The 17,634-nt window shown below is 33.0% G+C and overlaps 1 protein-coding gene across 1 annotated transcript; it reads left to right on the top strand.

Moving 5' to 3' along the window:
- Nucleotides 1–5,188: 5,188 nt before the first annotated feature.
- Nucleotides 5,189–17,599, top strand: LOC102802518 (EF-hand calcium-binding domain-containing protein 12-like). Its single transcript, XM_085496757.1, has 9 exons — nucleotides 5,189–5,350; nucleotides 6,532–7,033; nucleotides 7,554–7,667; nucleotides 9,165–9,362; nucleotides 10,363–10,519; nucleotides 13,096–13,391; nucleotides 14,117–14,342; nucleotides 14,560–14,869; nucleotides 15,517–17,599. Exons 2-9 carry the CDS (start codon nucleotides 6,542–6,544, stop codon nucleotides 15,779–15,781), a joined length of 2,058 nt encoding a protein of 685 aa, XP_085352883.1. The 5' UTR covers nucleotides 5,189–5,350; nucleotides 6,532–6,541; the 3' UTR covers nucleotides 15,782–17,599.
- Nucleotides 17,600–17,634: the final 35 nt, after the last annotated feature.

Below are 17,634 nucleotides of genomic sequence, written 5' to 3'. Positions count from 1 at the left end.
ATTTTATACCATGAGACAGTCATTTGATAAATATTTATATTGGCCTCTTCTAGCGTATTTCTTCTGTCGGACGTCATTTTGTGTGTCACTGGCCTCTGATGTCACAACATCCGGGACATTTGTCATCAAACGTTCAAATGTGTTTCTCCACTGGCAGATAATCAAATTTAACTCGAAATATTTGCGTTGTGGTTCACAGTTATAACTTCCTCGTTGTTGAATATCGAGTTAAGAAAACAGTTATCATCTTTGGTATTCGTGTTCGGCCTATAAGATCCACTTGGGGACGATAATTCTAAATATTCGACTCGGTCGAAGCAAACAACTGTATATCTGCTTATATCTTGTATAATTGTATACTTTATTGCGTAACTACTGCGTAAATAGAGACAATGATTGATACACTCACATTGAAAGGCTCAGGTGATTTACATTACCAAGTACTTTAAAAAATTATTTTAATTAATCGTGTGTCTGAAAATTTCCACATCGGGTTTTGACGATTGTACGGTAGATCAGAACATGGAGGTAGAACCAGATTCAGAACAATACACATGTAAATCATCAACGCAAATGTCTGATTAAACTTCAATTTTGTCAAGTATTCCCACTGTGTATTACGTCAATAAATAGCGCAGGTTATTGTATTTTAACATTTTTATGTCTCATAGTTATATATTTTGCGTCAAAATTTATCACCACCTTCATTGCATTTCACAATTAGCGATGAGACTTGTGTTACACACAGTTCCCATGCTCCAGTATTCATGTATTGTTACCGTTAGTTTTTGTACATATAAATATTGATCATTTTAACATATTTTATTATGTCTTGTGATATGTTAATTTTAAAAGTAATTATAAGACCAGACAATTTATCTTGTTCATCCATTACTTTTTGTCCAAAAGTCGGAAACAGAGAAAAAGAAACTGATGGTTTGGCGCAAATAAACAAATCGAAATTGTGATATGGCAGGTCCAAGTGGATCCGACTGATGGACAAGGATTTGTTTTAGTCTCCAAGTTAGTAAAATCATTCACGACAAAATACAATGGTATTTTTGAACACTGTAGAATACACTTTCCAGATAAATACGAAATATAATTTTTTTTGATATCACGTACACGACATATATCAAATAATACGTTTATGGATACACATGCAAATAATTAATTGTAATTTAAATGGATTGTATTTATTATTATTACATTCCTGTAATTATTCTGTTGCATAGACGATGACGTCACATACACTCCAAGTTGTATACATTATAACTTCTCGAAATTATAACATTATTTTTAAAATGCCTATATAATCGTAATTTCAATCTTAACCTCCGACAAGGAGATCGTATATTTGTCTGTTTGTTGTTTGCCTGTAAAGACCTATCCTATTAAACTAAAAGTTTTCGATTTTCAGATTAGGTCACCCTCGATACAGGAAGGAAGTTTTTAAATGTTGGTAGAACTGTAAGTTCAGTTACCAACTTGAAGGAGACAGCAATTTGGGGAATGTTTTTTTTTATTATTATTACTCGAAATAACTTGCCTTTTAACTATGCGTGTGGCCAAAGCTTACAATAACAATAATTATTGCCTAATATTTATCCTGTACTCATTGACCTTCACACACATTTCAACAACAATACAAGCGAAGCTGGTACACAAAAAGTAGGCAAATAGCTGTAAACATGTGTCGTAGTACTGTGAGATCACGTTTGCAAGGCTATATGACATTTTTGCGAATTTGATTCAATTTAGCTAGATTGCCAACGATCTCATTGTGAGAATATACTTTATTTTATATTAACTACATCTCAAATTTAGCAAAATTACAGTTTATAGTTAAAATAACATGCTAGCTGACTATCAATCTGATTAAAATAAGATCCTGGTTTGGGCTTTTTTTTTTTTTTTTTAAATAATATCATTCATATTTTTTTCATATATTCTATTATTTATTTTTTTCAAAATTTATTAACAAAAATAATAGAATATATGAAAAAAATATTAATGATATTATTTTAACAAAAAAAAAAAAAAAAAAAAGCCCAAACTAGGATCTTATTTTAATCAGATTGGCTGACTATTATTAGTTTTGCAATTTTGTTTGAAATCTCACTCCTATCATTTTCCAAGATACTAGTAGTCCTCGTTAGAGGGCGCGATTTACAAACATGTGTATCACCACATAAAAACAAACCAAGTATAATCGCACAATTATATGTCGTAAATCGTATGTATTCGTCTATTCTGCATTTTATTTTCTGTATAATAGACCTTTTTCTTTTGAAAACTTGTCGGTTTACTGATTTATCTGGCAGTTTTAGATCCAAATTCAAAACGAGAGAGGTCAATTTCTTCATGTTTTTTATGATAACATATATGTACCATGTAGGTACCCAGGTATTACTACTTCTGATTTGATTGTCTGGTTTTACGGATCTTGGTTCTTCCACACTTCCCACTTCCACATAAATCAGCATGATGAGGTTTATAAAAAACTCTCTAAAAAAACCTGGAGAAATTGACTATAAAAAAGAGAAAAACTCACCAAATCCGGGGTCATTACATAGTAAAAATACTCGTATAGGGATATTCTTGGTAACAAATTATTGCATTGTTTTTGGTGAAAAAAAATTAAGTAAAAAATTATAAAAGTTATTTCCGTAAATCTTCTCGTGTGAGTATCTAAGAGTATTAATTCATATTCTTAAACTAGTGTATCGATTTGTTACCCCTCCCTCCCTTCCGTCCTACGCCCGAAATGGTATTGTGGTGGGCACTTAAGGCCCAAACACTTTCCGTCGAAGATGATGTTGAAGTGGTATATATAATCTCGGCCATGATATTTGACACATTTCAATAATTAAAATCCCACAACTCATTTTGTTAGTAGAACGGAACTGGTTAATGTTGCTAAGGTTACCTGCATTGACATGAAGACACGATTAGGTGACTAAGTGCGTCAACTTGGCATGATAATACAGCGTTTAGATATGATGTTTTGCAAGTGAGAAATGATGGTGACGCTTTGACCAATCACCTTACAAGCGGGATTTTGTCAGTTTTGGAAGATTGCATGCGGTGTTACTTCGTTTAGTGAATATTTACGTATGCGCGCGAAAAAGTACGATCGCAAAGAAATGCGTATCTTGAAGTGTGGGTTTTTGTAGGAGACTAGATTTAATCAGCATGACGTCACATCTAAACAAAACCAGTTCATTTTATTCCTTGCCAACCACCTACAAATAACACATAAAACATTTTTTGTTCAATTTAAAATACGTATAATACAATGTCAAGTTCATTCAGAGACAAATTAAACGTCAAGCAGCGAATGCGTGATTATCCATTCTTAAACTGATTTGCCTGACTAAGCCCCTCTTCTATTCATTTTCCAATAAAAACATGTCATGATTTATTATCATACAGAAAAGCAATTAAAACATAATCTAATCACATTTCGTAACCTGCCGAATGTGTTGGTGCGAAAGTATGCAGCATAGTTCATCCTAAAAGTAAAATGCTCACCGTACTGCATTTCAGATATTGAATGATCGGATATGAGTTAGTACTAAGTGAACACGTGCAAGTTGATGACAGAGACCAAAACATGTCCAAGTGTTTGTATATTTAATTATTATACGTTGATTTGTTTGTACATTCTTTCAAGTTGTACATGTATATTATGAACGGTGACGGGGGGGGGGCATGGATAATATTTAAAAAGTATACTAGTCTTGCAACTAGTATCCAACCCATAATACATCGAGCTTGTGTGAACCATGGAAGATACTAACGTTAGTACCTTCCATGTCTGAACTAATCTGCTTAACACAATCTATGTGTTAATCATAATAACACGTTTTACGGCGTTATTTCACGATATTCCGGGACGACACTTTGTCGTGGGCCAGCTGCTATATTATCTATTGATTTGTTCATTTTCAAGATATCACACTAATTGGCTTCCTCATATAAATCCTGATGTATTTATTCGTAACAAATATTTTCATCCACCCGCAGGTTTTGGCATCTGATCTGAAAAACCCTCTCTTTACACTGCCATTGCTGGAACATAGTATAGTATAGTATAGTATAGTATATTTTATTTGACTCAAATTAATAAATTGGAAATACATTAACCATGGTCAATAATCATACACAAAAAAACAATAACAAGAAATACAGATATTAAAAATAAAATAAAATGTTAAAACAGATAACACTAACAACTATTAGGTATTACATTGTAAAATTATGTTAATAAACTTTCCTAGACTATTGGCAATGAAACTGTCTTTATTCCCATAATATGCACAAACATATCTTCTTTTGGTAATTTTTAAATATTATCATTGTATAATGATAGAGTATTCCAAAAGTAGCTACGTGCCTTTACAATTTTATCCAGTTTGCAGTCAAAAAGAGCATGCATTTCATCACCGACAGACTGATCAGAACACAGTGTGCAAAATCTTTGCTCTGAGGGTATTTTTTGGTATCTTAATTTTTCAATTGGTAATTTATGTGCTGAAATTCTAAATTTGGTTACACTTACTCTGTGATTTAAATTATTAATTTTATTCAGATATGGTTCAAATTCATAATCTGATTAGTATTTATTGTAAATACGTAGTTTATTATGTTCCTTTTTGGATAGAGTTGGCAACCAAATTTTTTCATAGTAAAATCTTTTAAGAATATCCTCGGGGGCGGAGCTACGTCACGGACGTTCTACGTTGCTAAGACGCGCACCACTGTACCACGTATTTCTATGGGCTTTTTGCGCGCTGCTGTGGAACGCCGGTGGAGCCGGTGAAAACTCGAGAAAACAACACAAACTCAACTTTGAAGTAATCCTAAACAACCAAATTCATATATGTTACACACGTAGGAATAATCTTGTTACACTGTTCAGGGGACTCTCAACAACCATCGCAAAGTACCGTTTTCTGCGAGTTTTTGGTCTTTGTTGTCACCGCGAGGGTTGCCAGGCGGTAGAAAATACCCGGATGTCCGCTCCTGAGGATACCTTGGCTGGTTCCCGCCTCAAGTGTCATAGCGTACCTGCCATTCGCAAAGGACGCCAGGAACCAGCGAAAGAGGATACCTTGATCAAAAGAGGTATATTTTCAGAGTTCTGTCACTGAGGGCGCATTCAGTTTGCTTGTTGTCATAGTAACACAGCGCGACGAATATGGCGGTCGGCAGCATGGAAAAGTGGCGAATAAGTGTGGGAATTCGTCCATATTCTTCCGAATAAACCATTTTCTGAGATACTATGGATGCATGGACACCTGTTGCAGAGATATATATCTTTATCCCGTGAAAAGATTATCGCCTTGTAAGTATAAGAATAGGAATCTTCACTGATTGTCAGACGGACAACTGGCAAACGTTTTGCCTCTGTACTGTGAACAATGGCGCGGATAAAAGCGATGACAGATTTATAGCATATGGTTTGACCTCTTGGTTGTCAGCTTTCATCGAAGTCATTTGATCGGAACCAATTGTTGCCTATGATAATACGATGTGTATTGAAGATTTTCAAATGACGTGTTGTTGGTATGTGGTATTTATTCCAAATACAATAGCCACATCGATGTAAACAACTTTGTTTACGTGACCGTCATTGCATGGTAGGCTGAATACCTTGTGTTGTAAGTGTATCCAAAACGCGTCCGAATTGGGCGTCGCTACATGGGGGGTGAAAATAGTCACCAAACGAAATTCCTAAACCACAAAAAGCACTGTGATTCGTTGTCGGTGTAACCCTAAAACTTTGGAGGGGTACTGAAAAATTGACAAGATGTTCATCAAGACCCTACATTCACTTGAAGTCTGAAATGCAAATAATTCGATCAGTACTATTAATTACATTTTCATTGCTATGCAATTGACCACTGATTCAGATGCTCGCCAGTCATCACCAAAACTATGGAAATACTTGTCTAATAAATGTATAATAACACTACCGTAGTTACCATTTTAAAAAAAATATCCTAAGCTAATTTTGAGTCAGCTCCTGTCGATGGATGGTTGATTTAAACTACTGTAAAGGGGTTAATTATTCACTGGGTTTGAATTTTGATTATTTCGCTGACTGGAAAATGCGCTAAATTAAAACCCAGTGAATATGTAAAATTTAGCATAGAACACATTATCTAAATGATAAAACTGTGAATTTAAAACCCACTGAATGTGCCTGAAATGGTAAATCAGCGAAATTTAAACCCAGTAAAAATTAGTCATTATGCAATATTCATTTCTTACTTTTAAATATAAATATAAAAATTTCAAAGGCATTGGGGTATATGTTAATAAATATTCATACCAATCATCAATCTATTTATTTATTTCATTTAAAACCACAACAGTTTTTTGACAGTTTTCGATGACTTGTGACAACCGATTTATCGCTCTTCAGTCCAACAAACTACATGCAGGTAGTTATACTAATTAACTTGTTTGTACCAAGAACATGTGCTCTTTAAACTAAACTGTATTTGTTCATCTTAATACCAGCTAGTTCAGAATGGTTGATGATTTGACAGAATTTGGACTGCAACGTCTTTTCAACCCAGACAACACAGATTTCTTGCCAATTGAAGAACAGTTGAAGTTCTACAAACAAAGAGATCTCAGTAAAAGTAAATTTTATAAGACTGCTGCTAGAATATGGGGAACAAGTGGCAGGAGCCGAAAGAGACTAATTATTGCACCTCCCATGGAGACATTCACTTCACCAACTACTGTAAGATTGAAACCTCTGGAGCCACAAAGATGTAAAGGTGACAATGAACAGAGGGCTTTGACAAACACAGAAAAACTAAAACATCATGAAGAAGAATTAGAAATTAAAGCAAAGACACTTAGAACTTGGTATGAAGAAAGAAAGGAACTACGACAGAGCTTGGAAAATTTGGGACTCAGTGAAAGTTGGTTAGCAAGTAAACCCGACAAAAGCCCATTGGAGCAAAACTTGTATCTGAAAATGCTTGGGAAATCTCACGAAGTGCTGCCCAAGGTGAGAAAATCAAGGTTCTGTAACAAATTATTGTCATTGAACATTCCGGGTTTTGTCTTGTTTTCTATAAAGTCCTAATAAAGCAATCTGTTTGCTTTATATTTTATCCGAGGAAATAAATTAGAATGTATGGAAGAACTGCATCTCTGGAATAATCCATAATGGACAACATTCTCATCATATTCATATTCAGTATTTGTAAGTGGTTAGTCAATAATCTAGTATTGAAAAATCAAACTGTGTCTAGAAGACAACCATAATAGTGCTTCTTGATACACAAGCGAATATATTTGAAACCAGGCCCAATAAATCTAAATTGTCAATTTATTGTTGTTAAAAAGTGTTTGTTTCAACAACATCTGTTATACTGTAATACATGGAGAACAGATCAGATGATTAAATTATCAGTTGATTACTGATATTTTCTTCACTTTTATCAGTTCACACACTGATTTCATTTTTAATGATTACACATAATATATAGAATTAAGCAATATATTTTTTTTTCAAACACATTCAGCATCTTAGACCTCTAGAAGACCAAGATGATATGATCCTTCCTGATTTTTCCTCAGAGTTCTCATCATTTACATCCAAAGGACCCCGTTCTCTCAGTTCCAAGATGTCTAAACATGTAATATAAAAATGTTTTGCTGTTTTCTGGTGTTTGTGTGTGAATTAAGCACTGCTGCACGTCATGCTATCATAACCATGTGTGCCTCTCACAACATCAAGCATAACAGTGCATTGTTATACATCACAAACTCTATTCAATATACTACTATGGTATGGTTTTATACCACTATACACTTCATTTATACTATAATATTTCAATATATTCTATCCAGGTTTACCAAGCTAATGAGCATAGATGATGTTCAAATTTTCTGAATCAATTGTTTTATTGCACCAATGGCAGTGAAAACAATATAATTCAACAATCCATAAAACATATCCGAAAATGTTACACATACATTTAAATGTCTTTTTTATTTCGAAAATGTACATCATATTTATTTATTTCACACTAGAACACTCCTTTATTACTATGGTTATCACAAGAATGTCACAAAGTATACATTCAGGCAGTACAGGCATCAACCTCTGCTACGTATCAGTTGATATAATAACCTTGCTGCCTTCATGCATACTTTGCTGTATTCTCTCATAATCTACTGACATATATCTATGAAAAAATAATACTGTGTACTGTAAAGTATTACTATGGTGCCCTCATGCGCTCCCTGGTCACTTCCTTTGTTTTTATATGTAATGTACCGGTACTGTGATGCTAATACTAACTATATTTTACTAACATGATCTCATATTGCGAGCTTTGCTTTGCAGTTCTATGTTCTGTCCTCTCTATTAACTCAATATTGCAGTGAGTTTAATGATATACCTGGTGTTAAGGTGGCTGATATTAGTAAACATGTTTATTAACTTGTCCCAATGCATTATAGGCAATGTAGAGAATATTCAATAAATCAAATAACATATGTTATATAACTTGTGCACAGTACTCAGTGGTCATATGGTGTTGGAATAAAGCATGATGCAAATGACGAGTCCTTGTCAGTTGTAAAATGCATTCACATTACAGGGGTTGAAAATAAAAATAAAAATTGCTTGTCCATTAAACAGGTTCAAGAATGAAAGTGCCTGTCCCATTTGATGATGTACAATGTACTTGCCCCTATTAAAATAAATTACCACATATTATTTGAAATAAAATTTTATTTTAGAAACTCTGAAACAATTTTTTTGAAATTAGCAACTTGGGACTACCCCCATTTGGATAGTTAATAAAAACAGGGACAGGTAATTTGTTCATTTACTGGTCTCAGCTAAAAATTGCCTGTCTGGGACAAGTAGACAAGCCTTAATTTTGACCCCTGCACAGAATAGACTTTTGTCATTTGAAAGTGCAAGATGGATTGCCTTTTTTTACAATGAATTTGTGGCATTGTTGTGCATTGATTAGAGCCCAATATATAAATTGGCATTATTAGAATACACACTGGTTTGCCATGCACTGATACCAAACTAAAACAAGATAGTGAGTTGTGGCACATTTTAATTTTGGTATCATTTCTCACACTGATCAATATTTTTATTTTCATTTTTAAAGCATGAAGATAAAATTACAAGCCCTGAAGGACTAACTGTTGAATCTCCTGCATTCCTACTCCCACCTCCAGAAGCACTTTCCATTATTCTAAAACATCTTCGTGATGAAAGAATCAGACTGATTGATTTATTCCGAAGAGCTGATAAAGACAAAAATTGGATGATAAGCAAGTCTGAATTCAGAAATTGCATTAAAGATGTGAGTATATAAATAAGTTGACAGTATTTGGGAAGTTTAATCTGATTTTTGTAAATTTTCAATTTGTATTTTCCTGATCCGTTACTGTAAACAGCTTTAACCTTGTCATAACCAGTTCCCTCATTTCATTACAAATCACAAAATAGTCTAGTCTGCACTTTCCTTCAGAAAATTGGGACGAAAATAGCCAAATTTTTTGAGGAAAAACTGAAAACTGACTCAAATTTTATCTGTTGGCTCCAAAATTAGGGTTCATTTCAAAAAATATTAAAGAATATAAAAAAAAAAGTGCAGACAAGTTTGGATGAGAAAGTCTAGGGGTGAAAAAGTTATTTTCCCAGGGGACAAATTTTTGTGAATTTTGAGAAATTTTGTAGCAGTGAAAATTTACTTCTGAACATTTTGTTTGCACGTACGCCATTGAATCATCAAAGGATACTCACTTAAAACGAAGGACCGCGAAGGACTGAAGGACCTAACCGACGGACTTAAATGGGTGTAATGACTATAAAACCTGATACAAATTATGTGTTATACGTTGCATTTGTTCTCAAATTATGCAGTCGCGATTAAATTTACAAAAATAATAAAAAGCGAAGGACCACAATTATTTTATAAATATGAGCGAAGGACCTCGTTTTATTGTAAATATGAGCGAAGGACCACGATTATATTATAAATATGAGTGAAGGACCATGATTACGTGATAAAAATGAGTGAAGGATCACGTTTTTATTGTAAATATGAGCGAATGACCATTATTACGTGGCTAATATGAGCGAAGGACCACGATTATATTATAAATATGAGCGAAGGACCACGTTTATATTATAAATTTGCAAAATTAAAGCAGTTTACAGTAACTAATGTACAGATATTTACTGTTCTTTGAATAAAGCAATGTGGATGAATCATTGATACCCTGTATTATGTGGTAAAATTGTCACCTTGTGAACACTACATCAGCTACTGCAGCTACATGTCACTGTTTATTTTGTAGGCCAAGATTCCACTATCAGATTATTTATTGGAATTATTGATGGATTCTTTGGATTCCGATATGAATGACCAGCTGGATTACAGAGAGCTAGCCAAAGGAATAAAGGACTATCAATTGGAAGAAAGAAAAAGAAAGAAAGAACTGATGGAGTCTTCAGGTATTAATCTTTTCACCACTTTTTATCATATGAGTGATTATCTGTCATTGTCCGTCGTCGTCCGGCTATCGTCGTCCGTGTCAATGTTTTACTTTTTCAACTTCTTCTTGAAAACTACAAGCCTGAATGCTTTGATACTTGGTGTATATGTACCTTGGGTAGACCTCTCTTAGATTTGTTCATTTCATGATGATATCTTCAATTCTCTAATTTTGGTGAATATTTTTGTTATTTTTGGTAAAAAGTGATATTTTCAACTTCTTGTTAAAAACCGCAAGTACAATTGCTTTGATATTACATATATAGGTACTACATGTGGACCTCTCTCAGATTTGTTCATTTTGTAATGATATCTTCAATTCTCTAATTTTAGTGAATATTTTTGTAATTTTTGGTAAAAAGTGATATTTACAACTTCTTGTTGAAAACCGCAAGTCCAATTGCTTTGATATTACATATATAGGTACTACATGTGGTTCTAACCCAGATTTGTTCATTTCATGATGATATCTTCAATTCTCTAATTTTGATGAATATTTTTGGTAAAAGGTGATATTTTCCACTTCTTGTTGAAAACCGCAAGTCTGATTGTTTTGATACTATACATTTTGTTCATTTTCTAATGATATCTTCTGTTCTTTAATCGAAATGTGCATTGCTAACAGCGGAGCTATCTCAGCCGAGAGGCTGCTTGTTTTCTTGTATTCTTCAATATTTCTGGAAATGAACCCTACCAGTAATTTTAAAGCCAACAGTCAAAATATGAGTAAATTTTCAGTTTTTAGTCAAAAAATTTGGCTATTTTTGTCCTAGTCTTCTGAAGAAAAGTATAAATTTGTGGACTATTTTGTGATAAAAAGAGGGAACTGGTGGTGAAAAGATACATACTAACATTAAATTAGCATACCATATTAGCTTTTCTACTAGTGCATAAAGTTAATGACAGAAGTGTCTCTGTGTATTCGAGAAGTGGTTCTAGCTGAGCAAATACATCATATACTCTTATCATGAAATATAACTACAGATACAATAAACAGACGTTGCAAAAAACACTTATCATGAAATATAACTACAGATACAATAAACAGACGATACAAAAAACACTTATCATGAAATACAGCTACAGATACAATAAACAGACGTTGCAAAAAACACTTATCATGAAATACAGCTACAGATACAATAAACAGACGGTGCAAAAAACACTTATCATGAAATATAACTACAGATACAATAAACAGACGGTGCAAAAAACACTTATCATGAAATATAACTACAGATACAATAAAAAGACGGTGCAAAAACACTGATCATGAAATATAACTACAGATACAATAAACAGACAATGCAAAAAACACTTATCATGAAATATAACTACAGATACAATAAACAGACGGTGCAAAAAACACTTATCATGAAATATAACTACAGATACAATAAACAGACGGTGCAAAAAACACTTATCATGAAATATAACTACAGATACAATAAACAGATGATGCAAAAAACACTTATCATGAAATATAACTACAGATACAATAAACAGATGATACAAAAGACACTTATCATGAAATATAACTGCAGATACAATAAACAGACGGTGCAAAAAACACTTATCATGAAATATAACTACAGATACAATAAACAGACGATACAAAAGACACTGATCATAAAATATAACTACAGATACAATAAACAGACGATACAAAAGACACTGATCATGAAATATAACTACAGATACAATAAACAGACGGTGCAAAAGACACTTATCATGAAATATAACTACAGATACAATAAACAGCTGATGCAAAAGACACTTATCATGAAATATAACTACAGATACAATAAACAGACGATGCAAAAAACACTTATCATGAAATATAACTACAGATACAATAAACAGACGGTGCAAAAAACACTTATCATGAAATATAACTACAGATACAATAAACAGACGATGCAAAAAACACTTATCATGAAATATAACTACAGATACAATAAACAGATGATGCAAAAAACACTTATCATGAAATATAACTACAGATACAATAAACAGATGATACAAAAGACACTTATCATGAAATATAACTACAGATACAATAAACAGATGATACAAAAGACACTGATCATGAAATAATATAATAACTACAGATACAATAAACAGATGATACAAAAGACATACTCACACTATCTATAACTCTTTGGGTGCCATCATTTTCCAACTCAAATGTTTTGGTGCAATATTTTGTATTTTTCTACATTTTTTTAGTAGAATATTTTGAATTTTTCTACATTTTTTTCGATAATTTTGAACATAATTTCCTGGGATCTGGGATTGATTTTGTGAAAGGGTTAAATATTGTCATGTGTGTTAAAAACAGTACATGCAATTCAGTATATCATGTGACCATTTTGATCATATTATGGTGATTTTAATTATGATAATGTTACTGCGGTATTTCTGATTGCATTTTAGATTGCTTTAAGTATGCTGTATATCTTGATGTTTCATTCGTACACAAAATTTCAGTGTTGTGTGACAAAACATTTTCTTTCTTTTTTTCAATGTATATAAGGAAGCAGTATCACCAAAGAGTTTGAGAGAATGATATCATGTCAAAGTATGAAATCAATTGGCGGACAAAGTAGTCGATCCGTATCAAGACAATCTGATGTACGAATAGTATCAGCTGCATCACAGCGATCACAAGTGAGTATTGCGGCATCACAGCGATCACAAGTGAGTATTGTGGCATCACAGGCATCATTAGACTCATTAGACGTGCCAAAGATTGATATTACAGAACAAGTGTCTCTTTGTCCTGATGATCTCATACTGAAGAGAAAAAAAGAAAAAGTTTTCAACAGACATGTGAGTATAAATACACTACTGGTGTTCATGGTGTGTGCCTTGTTTTTGTGGATATGACTAAAGTCATTATTTTAGTTGTTACCAGGAATCCACTTAAGTAGATTTATAGATTTAAACCTTACTATTCTACAGTGCTTAGCTATGTTAGGACAGACAAAATTCATTTTATTTTCCAAAACGCATGAACAAACCTAATTTGGGGACTAATTATCTATTGATTACCATAACAAGTGTAAGCTGTCATGGGTGGGACAACATAGTAAAATCATGTAATTTTTTCACTTCGTAATGTGAGAGTTAATTGGCATAGTACATGCTTTGGAACTTTCACAACAACAAAGGTAGCATAGGGTTTGTTGCTCCAGTTTTAAGGATGAATAGGTCTTCAGTTCACTGTGGGATGGATTTATAGCAATAAGGAAATTGACCTGTACTGTGGGTGATACTCGTATGACACTCAACCTAGCTGAGATTCTTTGCCTTACAAAGTCATAAATTCTATTAACCTGTGTTTGGTGAAGCTTGATTGATGGGAAGATAGTTCATTTATTTTAGTGGGTTACTTTTATAGAAACATATACAGCCCTGTAATGTAATAAGGAATATGCATGTTTTTTCTGGCATACCGTAATACGGTTTGCACTTAACTCATGAAAAAATTCAATTTGCTCATGAAAAAAATAATACTTGTTAAAGGATGTCTATGCCATGTTTATAAATTGCAGGCTAAACTATCTAGTGCTGGAAAGCAGAGGGTGTTATATGGTGATACCAAGAATGTGAAAACTGGTAACAAAGCAGTAGACAGTCATTCCATGTGCAGTACTTTAGGAGGGGAGATTGGTGATACAGTGGATCAGCATAGACAAGAAAGACTTGAGGAGTATCATCGGATAGTTAAAATGTGCCAAGATAGAAATGTAGCATTGTCAGCTCAATTACTGGAACGAGGTTTGTTGAATTTATATTTAGATTACCTTACATGATCAGTGAATGTAATGTAAAGTTCAATGTTGCTGCAATTAAGTACTTTCACAAATGTAGTAAAAAAAAAGGCTTTTAAGGGCGTGTTCAAATATTGTGCAAACGTAATGCATTTGACATGTGTTGTATATGTAGCATGGACCTCATAATTTGATATTTTCAATAATCATTTCCTTCTTGACAGCTTTACTTATGCCAGGAGACAAACCAGTATCGCGGTTAAAAAAGAAAATTGCACAGCCTGGATGTCATTTAGTATCGAGGCATTTTGCTGATTCCCCGACAAGAAGTAAGACACCAATAGAGGTGAAACACAGTGATACAATACACCGTGATAAAACTGGACAGCTACTGATGGAAGCCAAACACGCTTATCCACAGAAAAGATATGTAGAACCTCAAACTACAATGGTCCACTTATCAACTGGGAAGGCCTTTATTTCAACAAAAGTCAAGTGCTGGTTAACATTTGAAGAATATGAAAATCTTACAAGGTAATTGTTTTATTAGTTCTCACAGCTCATAGAATACTATTCGGTGAAATTCACTTGGTTTAAATTTTAATGAATTTTGCTGTCTAGCATAACTTAAACCTAATTTTCACTGCTAAGAATTTTTGCAAGTTGATTCGTCAAGACGAAATTTAGCGTATGACCCAATGAAATTTTCACTGCAACAAAAATCATGAAATTAAAGTAGTTTTTACAGTATTTGCAGGTTGGTGTTAGCAATAAACCAAATACACTCCATACTTAATTAGACATTTGTCATTAGTGTCATTCAGCATATCAGTGTCAGTCAGCAATAGATGAATTAAAATTGAAAAAAAAGTTTCTGATCAAATGGTTTTCTAAAATGCAAACACATGTTCTGACAAAAAACCTAAAAAAATCCTGTAATGCTTATAATTTTAACTGATATGTACGATGACCTGTAATTGACCTGCATTTATCTCAGGATTGTTTTATAAATTGTCCAAGTGACTTCAGTGAGATCTTAAATACCTGTGTACCCTTCATTTCATCTACCCTTGATTCATCATTCACAGATATAATCATTAGTTAAACTGAACTTTCCAAAAAAAAACACCATTTAAAAATTTGTGACATGATTAACAATTTGTAACCTTGTATTTTGACAGAGATCTACAGAAGAGGTACGTAGTGTTCAATGACACTGTTGATGCTAATGCATTCTGGCCTGGTCAGTTATTAGATAAACTACGCCTTTGTATGGATGAACAAGACAGTGCCTCGGGACCAGCAACCGTGTATCAGTCAACAAAACAAGCGAAACCCACCAACTCAGGGTATAATAATAATTTACAAACCTGGCCAACTGATTCTGGGTATATACAGTTTGGAGACATCACACAAAACAAGATTTATACTCTAGATAGTAAATGAACAGTGTTAAATAAATATATATCTCAACATATTGATTGCACTCCCCACTTATAAATACTAATAAAAATTATACCAAAATTGGACTGTATATTATTTTTATACTATAGCATTTGCAATGTACATAATCTAGCTAGATAAATTATTATATACTTAAGATTCTCTTTTTAATTCAAAATTGTTGTGACTTTCCGCCTGAATTTTTCTGCACTTTTTTTATTGTATTCTTCAATATTTCTGGTAATGAACTCTAATTTTGGAGCCAACAGACAAAATTCAAGTAAATTGTCAGTTTTTACTCAAAAAATTTGCCTATTTTAGTCCCAATCTTCTGAAGGGAAATGCAGTCTATAAACAGGACTACCGTATTTTGTGATGATGGTGTTGGTGAAAATGTTAGGTATTTATTGTTACTGACAGTTATTTTTATACAGTACGTACGACTCCTATGTCAAATGACTTACAAAGTGGTGGTGATTAGTGTTGTACAAATCCTACGCATTGATAATACAAGTACTGTATTTACTCCAATAGTAGCCAATGTACGTAACATGAATGACAGAGCTATGTCTACAGTCAAAATAATATAATAATCCAGCATACAATAAGTGCCCTTTTCATAAAGCAAATACAGTCTTTCAATCATGAACTTTAGCATTACATATTACAGTACTTAATTCCATATATACACGATAAAAACCTATACAATATCCATATTAATTTTTTAATAGGCAGGTTTTCAATATTTGTTATTCCAAGCTAGTGGAATGTAGTGGAACTGAAAATGTATGTCTGTGTAAGAAACAGAAACTTTCCATAAATTATATGAAAGCAATGTTTTGCCAATTATTCTGCCAAAATATAAGTGTCAAGTATCATGTTGCAAGGTCACATTTCAGTGAAATAAATTTACTAGATTTTGTTTTTTTTATTTGCCATAATCTTAATCATTGTGTCCAATTGTATGCCAGATGGGTGTAGATCTTTGCATTTACATACCTAATGTTAATGCAAAACAACTATCAAGTTAGGCTCAGAAAAAATATTACCGGTAAAACGTTTTTGGTCAATTTGATAAAAAACAGATTTTTTTAAAGTCTGTAAAAATATTTTGGAACAGTGAAAATTTGTCTGGAGTTCTATGCCACTCATGCATGTAGTGGACAGACACTGTCTGCAATATTTGTACTATTTGATTATGTAAATGTATTTAAATGTGCAAGTGACTATGATTACTACAGAGCATTGTTGAATTTTATTATGCCATAACTAGTTGTGTGTGTTACCAAACTGTTTATAGAAATCCTTGAATAAATATCTGAATATTTTATTAAGAAATTTGAATAAGAAGTTTTATATATATACTGTAAAATCTGTATTAAAAGCTGTGGCTTCTATTAAAATGGTACAATGCAACAGAGGAGATGCGGCTTCTATTTGAGCATCTACACATATGCGACCTGGTGAATTTTTGGGTCTCGATTGTTCAAAGAGAATGGGTGCGGCTTCTATTGGGGATGCGGCTTCTAATACAGATTTTACGGTATTCAGTATTACCATTGCTTATTTACCACCCAATGTCATCCAAAACACTTACCTCACACTGTGACCACTGTATTGTATGATCTTTGATACCGAATTAGTAGTTTTTTTTATTCGGAATAGAGCCCACAAACAATAGTTAACAGGGTAGATATCTAAAGACTCCACACTTGTACTGTAAAACCATTTATTTTCACTGTTTTGAGCATATTCATTGTTTTGTCATGGAAATGATGAGTTTTATTGTTATTTTACTTATCAGCAAAATTAAAAGCCAGTGATCTTTTAGAGGGTCTATGGAATAATGCATTTAC

Source organism: Saccoglossus kowalevskii, chromosome 3 (genome assembly GCF_978046115.1).
Source record: "Saccoglossus kowalevskii chromosome 3, keSacKowa6.1, whole genome shotgun sequence".
NCBI classification, from domain to species: Eukaryota; Metazoa; Hemichordata; class Enteropneusta; family Harrimaniidae; genus Saccoglossus; species Saccoglossus kowalevskii.
The sequence above is the reverse complement of the archived record's forward strand: the minus strand, read 5'-3'. Positions and strand labels throughout refer to the sequence as shown.

Excerpts from the sequence above, each read along its gene's own strand:
- LOC102802518 (XM_085496757.1), top strand. The coding sequence starts at position 6,542 with ATGGTTGATGATTTGACAGAATTTGGACTGCAACGTCTTTTCAACCCA. Across the intron at positions 7,034-7,553 it reads CTCACGAAGTGCTGCCCAAG|CATCTTAGACCTCTAGAAGA; the intron begins GTGAGAAAATCA and ends AAACACATTCAG. Across the intron at positions 7,668-9,164 it reads GTTCCAAGATGTCTAAACAT|CATGAAGATAAAATTACAAG; the intron begins GTAATATAAAAA and ends TCATTTTTAAAG.